The sequence below is a fragment of the Carassius auratus genome, chromosome 12 (genome assembly GCF_003368295.1).
Source record: "Carassius auratus strain Wakin chromosome 12, ASM336829v1, whole genome shotgun sequence".
Taxonomy (NCBI): domain Eukaryota; kingdom Metazoa; phylum Chordata; class Actinopteri; order Cypriniformes; family Cyprinidae; genus Carassius; species Carassius auratus.
Genome location: NC_039254.1, coordinates 6,625,134 through 6,637,151, shown reverse-complemented (window position 1 = coordinate 6,637,151; position 12,018 = coordinate 6,625,134). Strand labels below are relative to the sequence as shown.

General features: G+C 37.8%; 1 protein-coding gene across 1 annotated transcript; it reads right to left on the bottom strand.

The window, feature by feature from the left end:
* Positions 1 to 481: 481 nt before the first annotated feature.
* LOC113111631 (coiled-coil domain-containing protein 57-like) lies at positions 482 to 11,915 on the bottom strand. Its single transcript, XM_026276574.1, is given in 21 exon segments — positions 482 to 748; positions 751 to 816; positions 2,315 to 2,524; positions 3,361 to 3,439; positions 3,442 to 3,512; positions 4,190 to 4,412; positions 4,794 to 4,850; positions 4,981 to 5,181; positions 5,426 to 5,526; positions 5,663 to 5,854; positions 6,177 to 6,348; positions 6,871 to 6,993; positions 7,232 to 7,394; positions 8,212 to 8,370; positions 8,834 to 9,034; positions 9,135 to 9,209; positions 9,293 to 9,450; positions 9,873 to 9,974; positions 10,864 to 10,972; positions 11,075 to 11,533; positions 11,657 to 11,915. Coding segments are annotated over 20 exon segments (2,982 nt in total). The 5' UTR covers positions 11,473 to 11,533; positions 11,657 to 11,915; the 3' UTR covers positions 482 to 626.
* Positions 11,916 to 12,018: the final 103 nt, after the last annotated feature.

Below are 12,018 nucleotides of genomic sequence, written 5' to 3'. Positions count from 1 at the left end.
TGCACCATTTGGCTTTATTATGTCCATTATGCACACTGTAAATTTGGTGTGAAAAATACTGAGTTTCCATTCTTTATATTGATGTTCGTCTAACTGCTGGTTAGATGCAGAAGTGGCAGCACACAGATTGTGTTTTACCGGGTGTCTGTTGGCGGCGCTGTGGAGCTCCGGAGACACGTGAGAGACAGCACATTACATTTTGACGGTTAACAGGGGAAAAAAAAGCCTCACCAATCAGTGAGCGGAGGTGTGTAGAACCATTCAGTCAGAATTAATGCAAGGCTGTTGCTAGGAGATAGGGTGATGTCAGGACAATGCAGTGGGAGGAGTGGAATCCTGATGTTAATCATAACTGGAATTCATTAATAAATTGAAACTACATTATCTGTACACAAGATCACATTTTGCTGGATCTGGATTGTTTTTTCTTATCATCATTAGGTGCTTCTTCTTTTTATTAAAAGACTCACATGCCTATTGGTCATATTATGCAATCATTTATTAAAACATTTACAAAGGTACAAATATAAAAAAAATGTCATGATGCAAAAATGAAAAAATAATAATGCGGCACTTAAATGAGACGGTTCTTTAAATGGATTGACCCAAATTTATATATATTTTTTTCAGTCTTTGATGTTGTAATTCCGAATCTTGCTCTTATTTCCAGCAGGACGTGTCTGTTTAGCAGATGCTAATGTTGTCGGATTTTGTTTCTTCTTTTCCTGGAGTGATGCTTTTGTGCCCCGACACTGACCGGAGCAGCAGGAGGCTGATTCATATCTGGGAGTCCTCCGTTTGCTTTTGCCATTCTACCTGAGAGCACAGTATGATAAGGGGTTAAATCTTTAATTTTACAACTGTAAAAATGAGCTGGTTTGATCCATGAAGCCAGTCATTACTTCAATCTTGAGAAAAGCACTCGAAAGAAGAGTGTTTCAGTAAAAAGACAGTATGTAAATGGGAAAATTACATGACTTTGTACAGACTAGATAAACATATTTTTTATATAATAAACAATGCCTTAATTCAGAAACTTAAGATTTCCTAAATGTCTTTTTGATATTTTTGGTAATGCCTAAAGTCAATGAACCTTTTTGATACTTTTGCACTGATTGGTAGTGCTTAAAGTAAAAAAAAAAAAAAAAAAAAAAAAAACAAAACACTAAGATTATTTAGACCTTTTTAAGAAAAAAAAAAAAAAAATAACATTAATACATTTAATGATTAAACCACTTGATTAAACTATCAAGATTGTTATAGTAGGAAATAGTAAATACCTTTTTTCAAGAACAAGTCGAATACAAGATTACATTTTTATGAACCTGTGTTTCACATGTGTTTCAAATTTAAATTCATTTTTTTAAAGGCTTCTCTTTCTAATCCTCTCAGATATCCTTATTTGCCATTGACCCAAATAGAGGTCAACAACACTTGTGATATCAGATATTAGCATCTTAAATCTTTCTGACAGTGGTTCAAAAATCAAAACTCTTTACTTCTGCATTTGACTGTTGCTGAAATGTTCTCTAAGTAAATATAATTTGATATTTGGACGAAATGATGTACTATGAAGCAACGCTGACACTGAACCTTCGGTTGCAAGATCATAGAGTTGCCACTGCAAGTACCTATTTCAGTGCCAAGGTTTTCATATGATGCAAATGTCTGTCCAGGTTACAGAGAAGTGAAAATCATGGTATATTTTTAGTCAACTGGACTTTGTTTTCGATTTATTGATGAAATTTGCCACCCCTCTAAATGGCTTCATCAGTTGTCTGATAAAACTGATGTACCACCATGTAGTGACTGCTGATAAAAACCACAATAGAGCCTATTATCCCTGAATAGACCATTCTCATTCAAAATCAGCCTATCAGGATGGATCTATGCCAGTATAAGACAAAGTCTGACTGGTTACAAAAATCAAATGGCTTTATTTTCTAATCAGCATTATGACCATAGATTGGGCAACTTTAATTTGGCGTTAAGTCCAATCATGCTGCTCTGTCGTGAGTCCCTCAGTTCTCAAAGCTACTCTGATCTAATCTGATCCCTTGACAATTACACATGCAGAAGAACGTGTACACTACTCATTCAGCATGACTAAACAGTCACTAAATTATCTTCAGTTTAGTAATGAGAGGACGACTACAGCAGAAGTTGCTCCTTCATGTTTTTATCTTACTAACTTGTATTTTTTATTGCAGTCAAATGTCTCATTATGGGAACATAGCAGGCCCAATACAACACTTCGGTTTAAATATAAATGGTCTGAAGATTGAAGTGGCTCATTTATGATTTTTCTGCTCACCTTTGTCCTCACTGTCACTTGTAGAAAACACAGAGGAACTCAAACCTTGATCCAACATCTTCCACACATTCTGTAGGGAATCATCAGTGGTTATGGATGACAACAGGAAGTGTGATGACCCGGGCAGTCTTACCGGAGCTTCAGATTGGTTCTGCGGAGGAGTGTTTTCTTTACTGCCCACAGACTTGAGGAAGGAACAGAGAAAAGGAACTCAAACACTGAAACAACTACAACAGACTCACACTGTTTATAACCAATAAAATTACATAGACAACTTTTCAAAAATTTGGGGCCAGCTAGATTATGCTCACCAAGGCCACATATATTAAACTAAAATACGTACAGTGAAAAATGTAATATTGTGCAGCCTTCAGTGTCATGGTTCTCCAGAAATCATTCAAATATGCTGATTTGGTGCTCAAAAAGCCTTACTTACTATTATCAATGTTGAAAACAGTTGTGCGGTTTAATATTTTGGGGAAAACTTTGAAACAGACATTTATGCAACATTATAAATCTCGCTTTTGACCAAATTAACACATCCCCTGTCAAATATAACTATAACAGTAGTGTATGTGTATGATATGTTATAATTAAAAAAAATATATTTATGGGCTGGTGAAGATGTCATAGTACCTGGACTCTGATTGGAGGCTCCCATGGGATTGACGGGTCTGCGTTTGTCTGAACTCTCGCTCTCTGAGAATTGGGGACGGACTATAATTGCCATTTTCTTATTCTGATCTCTTTGTGCATATTGTAGCTCCTAGAAATTAAGAATAAAAAATGAATGTAATTGCAATGTCATGTTTGTGTGATTATTATCAACCATGCATTTTCATACATCTGACAAAAGGATGATCGCTGGCTTTTGCCACACTCCACTGACCTTGACAAAGAATAAACATTGCATAAAAGCGTCTAAATTTTCACATCAAGTACATATACAGAGGCCAAACTGATTAATATGATGAAATGTATTCTCTGTATCAATACCGAGAGCACGCTTTGATTTGAACAACGTCTCTCATCATGTAGGAGTCCACCCTGAGTGGTTAGACTGGTACTGTACTGTTCCAGGGTAGATAAGCGGCTCTTGGGTTGCACCCCATGCTCGGTACGGAGACGGGTTCTTTTTCGCACCAGACTTTCTCGGATCCATTTGGGTTTGAGCTGTGAACTTTGCAGTGCCGTGGAACTAAGAAAAAAAATATATATCAGAAATTTCTAAGCATATTTCACTAATGATTACAAAGAAACAACAAAGAAACACATGAATTATACATTTAAGCAGGAAAACTGAAATAGTATTTTCCTTGTAAAAACATGCTTGAATCATTTAGTTTTATTTACAAACGTAGCTTTAGAGGGCAATTTCACCATAAATTGTGATTGTATTGGCATCCCTGATGTCCATTTAAGACAAATTCCCAAATAAACTTAAATGTCAATTTTGTCTGTAAATGCCCAGGAAATATCAAACTGAGGATTTAGCAAGTAAAACTACTTTGATGGCGCTGATATTCAGCAATGATTTGCCAGAAAATTAACTTCTCAATGAGTAGTATAACTGATACGAATCAAGACAGAACATACAAAGCATGGAGAATTTCCGGGACAAATAAGCATTAAAATCTCTATTGAGAATCAATCCTTAGTAAAAACATGGATTTGTCCATTGTGATGGGCATTAGCATAACAATGAGTGGTGAATTATGCTTGTTATCCCCATGTGCCCACCCACAAAATAACAGAAGAGAGTTCTTTATATCCCTCTTGAGCCAGAGATAATTCCTTATATAATGCAAAACATTTGGAAATCTAGAATGAATATACTTCTGAAACCAATGATTACGCTTCAAAAGCGACACCAACCCTCCAGTCCTGCTTCTATCAGCTGCGCCCGGAGCCTGTTGCCCATTTCAATGAGTTGCCGTTTGTCCTGACTGAGGCTGGAGATCAAGCGTGCAGCCTGTTTGAGCTTTGACTGAAGAGTAGGAGCATCACCCACGGCGCCCCCTCTGGCTGAACTCTGCAGCAGCAGCAGTTGCTGTCTCATGGACAAGTTCTCCTCCTGAAGCTGCTTTACCATCTCACTCTTGAATACCAGAAATACATTCTTGTTTAGGCAACCATAAAACATACTTCTGATATAAGACAATTCATGTCAGTAATGCATCATATAACCACAAGAATGACACATAATACACATTATCAACTTTGCTCATAAACATAATTTAGGAGATATACTGTTTGGCCAGCAGTCCTAACTGCTGATACAGCTTCTGCTTAAATTTGTTCATTATTCTGCCATGACTTTGCACCACAAAAAACAAAATTCTATTAGCTCTCAAACAGTTGGGGATGAATTTAGACATTTCTACAAGTGGGTAAAATTAATAATGATTCTTATTAACTGTACTACAAAATATTTTTATGGTGTGCATTATATTATATTATATTACATGTAGTGCTGTACCTGGTTAAGGACAATGGGCTCTCTCCTGCTTGCAAGGTCAACCTTTAGTGCTGACACCTGACCACAAATACATAGCAGTTTAATAAAGATAAATTTAATTCAGAAAAAAGACAGAAAGATCACGTCTTTTTTTGTACTAATTAAAAATAATTATTTAAAGTTAAATAAAAAAAAATTAAAAACTTGCCTGGTTGCCAAGTGCAACAGTCTCTAGGTTGTGGAGCAAACTGCCTTTTTGGTACTCTTCTGCCTCCCGTCTCACTTCATTTAACTCCAGCTCAGTAGCTGCCACTCTTTGCTTAAGTCTCGCTTCTTCGGCTGCTGCTGCCCTCTTGTGATTGGCCAGCTCCAGACGTAAGCTCTCATTCTCCATGTGTTTTGAGTGACACTGGAGAAATATAATCATATATACAGTATATATTCAATATAGCCAACTTTCTCTGTAACAAATAATGAAACGTCAGAGAAGAACAAACTTTTAAGAAAAAAAGCAACTAGGGGAGGAACACCATGTATACTGTCTCTGTGATAACTGGTATATGTGTGTTAAATGTATCCCATCTAAACAAAAATTGCATCATATTATGGCCTTCTAATTATAAGATGTCTGGGCAATGGACTGAAATCATTACCTGCTGGGTAAGCTGTTCCACAGCAGACTCCAAATGAGCCAGCCTCACTTCCTGTCTCTTTAGAGCAGCGGCATTGGCTACTTTCTCCACTCTCAGCCCACCTGCAAACACTCTCCTTTAGAACACTACGCTCTTAACAAAATCTCACTTCATCTCTTCTCCAGTGATGCACAGAAAACAAGTTTTTAACCAATCCACAATATACACAAAAAGTTTGTGCTGATATTTTTTAATTACCTATGGTCTCATTAAGTGATCTAATGTGGTTTTGAAGGTAAGCATTGTCAGGGGAAACAGGGAATGCAAGGGCAGGAATGCTGGCAGTATTGACAATCTTGGAAGACTCCTCTAACCGCTCCTCCAGATCACGACATTTGGCCTTTAGCTCCTGGATCTCTTTCTCCAGAGCCTGACTGTAGTCTGTAGTCCCTGAAATAGACAAATTACTGTCATACAACTGGGTGGAGATTAAATGTTCCGACACAAATGCAAGTGATATACTTCATGCACTACTTACAGTATCCTTCACAGGATACTACTTTGTAAGTGCATTACAGTACTGTGATTAAGAAGTGAACAAGAAGACAGACCTAAATATTCTGTTGTATTTAAACAAAAATATTCTTTTAAATTCCTAATTCTTATGAATATTGCCCAACAAGTAGGGGAATAAATTTAGACATTTCTGAAAGTGGTTCACTTCAAACTTCAAATCGAATTGTTTCATTATTGGTCTGGAGACCCCTATTACCTGCAGTGCTGGGTCCTGGATTTGTGGTCTGACTCTGAGCTATAGGCATCTGCTGGATCAGGTTCTCTATATCTTTCCTCATTTCAGCCACCACTGCTCTGAGAGTGCTGTTCTGCTGCTGGAGTCTCCTGATTTCTTCTGATGGGAAACTGCCGCTGTCTACCGCAGATGCCTGAAGATGCAGTTCACATTGTTTTATGTTATGTAAGATGTTAATGAAACAATAAAATGTTGGTATAAGCCAATTAGCAACCACTAGGTGGAGGTGGGAGACTGTGGCATTGCGACACACTTTTAAAAATCAGAATTTTCAATCAGTCAACAAGCTATTACAGGACTGAACACACACCACAAACATAAGATGAAATAAATGCTGTGGATGTTGACACGGGCTGCTGTTTTATATAAATAGTAATTTAAGCTACATTTTCTAAGCAACTACACAGACAATCCTCCAGAGGCGAGTTAGAGTCAGATGATTTGCTTCATATGCTGTGTGACTTCTACTCTTCAGACACTTTGGCATTAAACCCAGAGAACTGCTGGATGAGACACCCACCAGATCTTTAGCTGTCATCACACCACATGTGTGTTTTTTTAAATTATCCAAGTACTTTCCAAATGGTAATGGTTCCTTCACAGTATTATATATCAGTCTGAATGGTGTAACAGAGAAAGCTGTGTGTGGTCTAACCTGAATTCCAGTTAGTGCTGGTTTGGTTCCACGTAGCGCCTGATCTCGCTCTACAGTGACACTTTTCAGCAGTGTCACCGTCTCCTGTAATTCTCTTTCCTTCTCTCTCAGCTCAGCAGTTATCTTAGAGCAGATACCAAAATGTAAAACATAACTTCCTTACAGAGACCAGCCTTATGAAAAGAATCAGGTCCAGAAACACTACCTGTTTACAAAATATAGGTCACAAATATAGGACATAGAATATATCTGAACAAACTTCAGAATATGTTAAAATTGTCTTTCTTCTTGAAATTATTTAATTTGAATATTTATTCTGAATACTATTGTATTTTATGTGTCTGACTGTGCATCAGCTCACCTGGTCTCTGGCCTGTGTAAGGCTTTGGATGAGCTCCTCACTTCTCAGGTAGTGCTCGGAACGCACCTCCTCACAACGCCTCTCCCAGTCCAACTCCAGCTGAACTCTCTTCTGCTCCAGTGCCTGCTCTCTCTGCAGACCACTAGACACCTGCTGCTTATACCTGACAGATATACAATGCATCTAAAGGACTGCTTTTAAAAAAAAAAAGTAAATGTAAAGCAAATGTGGCTATAGCTCAACCTAAACTGGCAAATTCACATACTTAGGGATGCGCAATATATTAGTTACTGGGCAATATTATGTTGTGGTCAAATTATGTTGGAAAGATCATATTTAGGAGATGAATGCACACAAAAGGCATTGCATAAAGAACACTGAATGTTCAGAGTTTCTTAGACCAGAATTTCCCAGTTGGGGCATGTCAGTGAGTAAACATGTTGGATGCAATGGAATGCAGGATGTTCAATGGATGTTTAAAATTCTTCCTGATTTCTTCCTTTTTTTTTGTGCATTACCATCTTGTTCCACTGAAATGACTTGAACCACACTTAATGTTATAATACTGACTTCCCTGCGCATTTAATACAGACTTTTCATGATGACTTGAATGTACCTTTTTAAATAAAAATATGTTATTTATTTATTTACTGGTATCAGCTTATATTGGATATTTAATTGTGCATGCTCATTTAAACTACATTTACATTTACATTGACTTTTGCATCATCAAAACCTTACATAGAGTTAATATTTAAAAAACAAACACTAATAACTTAACACTGTTAAATGTAAGCTTACATTTATATGAATTTTATAGCAATACAATTGTATTTTATTTTTAATTTTTTCAGTATTTTTAATAATTAATATATTGGTGCATCCCTGCTCTTACTTTTATTTCTCACAGTACATCACAGCTAATCAGTTTAAATGTTGTGTTAAAGGTATGCAATTATTATTCTCTTGTGACCTCTTACCTTTCTATATCCTCTTTACACCTTTCCAGCTCTGCTCTCACCTTGGCTTCTCTTTCCCCTACAGAAAGCAGCTCTGTATCCTTGGCAACATTTTCTTTGGAGACCTGTGTGATGTAAGTATCCCAGCCAGATCGGGTTGTTTCCAGCTGCGTTCGGAGCCTTCGGTATCAAATATAAGGGGTTCAAATTTAATGGGGATCTGGTTACAGCTGTGGTACCAAACACAAGTTAAGGCTCTCGATCGAGTAGATAAGTCTTATGGTAGTCTTACCATGTTGTCGGTCTTAATCTGTGCATATGAAATGTATAGTTTATGAATGTTACATTATGAGCACAGAAAAATTAGGAGCACTTGTTACCTTGAGGTCTTGAATCTTAAACATGTTATATAATCCTAGTGCTCAGAAAGCCATTCGCAGGGACACCCACACATTTCCTCTCAATGTATTTACACTTATTTAGTCATCAGCAGGAGCTGCATAATGCATCTCCCATCCATTTACACAAACAGATCATTTAACATTTCATGAAAATGTACATCTTTATGCAATAAAGCTTAAGTATTTTTTGGCTAAGTATAAATAAACCAGAGAACATTTCTGTGGATAGCAATTTTGCGTACTCATGTATCTGCTGTTCTCTGTGATGAAGGTCATCCGTATGGCTCTTTTGTCTCCTCTCCTGCTCCAGGATCATCCTGTCCAGTTGAGCCTGCATTTCTGAGATTTTCCCCCTCTCCTCGTGGAGCTTCCTGGCATGAGCCTCTCTCATGAGACCCAACGCATCCTCTTTCTCCCGAGACCTTCGTTCCAGTTCTGTGTGTCTGAATACATCAAATTTCAAAACATCACAGAAAGACATGCTGACCTACCCAGAGTAATCTGAGCACAGAAAGGTTCATGACCTCAATGACCTCCACTTACTTCCTGTTGTAGGCTTCTTGCTCTTTTTTGTTAATGCTCTCCATTTGTTTTAGTTTGTCTTCAAGCTCTTTTATCCTGTAAAAAAGTAATAATGATCTTCATGATCTTTAAAATGAAAAAACAACAGCTTTTTAGTTAACACACACATAGCAGCTGACCTAGAGTCTTTCATTGCAGTGGTGTTCTTTATTTCCCAGTCTCTACGCCGGATCTCTTTTTGAGCATGCTGGTGAAGTTCTTCAGAGGTCTGCAGGGCCTCGGTGGCCTGACTGTGAGCTTTGGCATGGACCTCCAGCTCTTTGCTCAATAGCTTTTCCTGAACAATAAAGATTAATAATAAACTAAAATTTTAAATGCAGATGATCATTCATACTATGGCAATAGAGTATGTGAACACCTGTGTGCTTCCTACCAGCTTCTACTCATCTGGGAAGGCTTTCCAAATTAAGCTGGAACCTGACTGTGGGAATGTGGCCCCATTCAGAAACAAGTATGAGTTCAGGCACTGGCATTTAGATAATGGGGCCTAGCTAGCTCACGGTCAGTATTCCAATCCATCATTCATGTGGGTTTCAGTTCATCAACATACAGTACTTTAGGTCATGTGGTAAAGCGGTGGTTCTCAACCAAAATATAAATAAAAATAAAAATTTGATTCAAGGTTGACAACCACTGGACTAAACGGCCCTGACGTCTAACATAAAGATTATAATAGGTTTGATGTGGTATGGTTCTTACTTTGAGCTCATGTGAGAGAACCACACTGTTCATTTCATCCAGCTTCAGATGGAACTCATGCTCCCGCTTCCTCATCTCACTGTCAAAATCTGCCATCATTTCCTGTTGTGGATTGCAATTTACAAGATTCACTGTAAGTGATACGGTTTAATCTAATAATGCAGGAAAAAACAAACAAAAAAGGTTTACCAAACCCTTAAATGCCTATGCTTAAACAACATTTAAATGTCAAAAGTTAAGCGACAACAACACTGAACAACAATAATCTATTTTCAAACTGACCTACAGCATAAATAGCTTTTGATTCACTGACATTATCTGTGATCCTTCACGGCCTTATCATTTTACTTTACTGAGTGAGGTTAAGATTGCTTTAGCGGTTAGTTGACATAGCTCAACAACTAAGAACTCCTGCCAGCTGGAATCCTTATAGGTCAGTAGGTTTACTTTAAATAACATGCAATGTCCTGGCACTAATCCCAGGACATCCACTTTGTGGATTAATTTTTTAGACCTGAAACAGCATAATAACTGTAAATACCCAATACAAATAAGATTTAAAGAGACTTCAATTTACAGGTTTGGACACAAAAGATGTTTAGTCAATTAATGAAATCAAAGTATTTTTTAATTCTGTGGATGTGTTATTAGTGTGATGCTGACACCCATGTGCAGACAGATGTTTTTGGCCATTGCATTGCATCTTGCAGTGTTGTTTTTAGCATCTTCTGCCATGAGAACTGTGCCATGTCTAGTTAAATACAGTCCAGCTTTTTAAAACATATGACCCCTGTGTTTTTGAACACAAAAAATGTGTCCTATAAATCTTTTTTTTTGTTGTTGTTGTTGCTTTTATTAGGATAGGTTCGTATGTAATGAAGTGGGAGAGAATTTGGGACGTCTGAAGCGCAACAGAACTATATGTCGACGTGATGCCCACAAGGCTATTGGCATGACATGTGAACTATAAATCTTGCAGTTTGCACCATACCTGTTTTTGAAGCGCCAGCTCACCATCAGATTCTCTTATTCGCCGCTGGAGATCCCGTCTAAGTGTTTCATTTTCCTCCCTGAGTTTTTGAATCTCACTTTCCATCATGCTAAAAAGACAGAACAAATGCCATCAAAAATTCCACAGAAACCTTATTTAGAAATCAGTGTGAATGACCAAATATAGATGAGCCTGAAAAACGAAGTCATACTTCTGAACTTTTTCCAGTTTGACTCTATGTTCGACTCCCCTCTTCTGATATTGCACTTCAATGTCCTCCTTCGCCCTCCTCTGCTCCTCCAGGGCATCTTGAAGTTTTGCTATCTCAATCCTCAGCTCACTGACCTCTTCCCGCCTGGCACTCTCTTCCGTCTGAGCGCGGGCTGCCAAGGCATCATAGCGCTCCAGCTCTTTGTCCCTCTCCTCCAAGACACGTAGATTATACTTGAAGTCCTCCCGCAAGCGGAGGAAACGATCTCTCTGGGTGGACAGCTCTGATGTGGCTTCATTTAAAGCAGTCTCCAGTTGTTGAATCCGCAAAGCCTGAAGCTCTTTCCATTCTCTCTCTTTACAAGCCAGCTGGGCCTCCAGATCCACAGCTCCCTGCATGGTTACGACGCAGATGCTGAAAAACAGGGCACTGGAAAACTTGACATCCTGTTGAGCAAATCTGTAGACACAAGAAGCTATTATAAAATGTTTATCAGAACAAGTTTATAAGCAAACGTTAAAATGAAACCCTACTTTAAACGATTTCGACATAATTATTTAATTCAATAAAAACTTTATTTACCTTCATGTGTAACGTTATATCAGCCCAAACATTAAAGATGAGGCAATTATTGTTCAATTGTATGTTATTGTCATAAGTACAGATGTCCGAAACTGTGTAAACGTTAAACTACACAGCAACTACTCCAGAAAGAAGTTGTTGAATATGTCTAAAATAGTTTAAAATGAACGTTTAAGTCAGCTAAGCTAACTAGCTAAAAAGCATAGCTTAAGCTCGGCTCAGCGCCACCACCGCAGCTATCAGTGCTGCCATGGAAACCAAACACGTCTGCAGTAACTTCCGCTTCGACTCTGCCGGATGAATCTAGTTCTAGAATCTTTTTTTTTTTTTTTTTTTTTTTTTTTACAACTGAGAGTCATTTC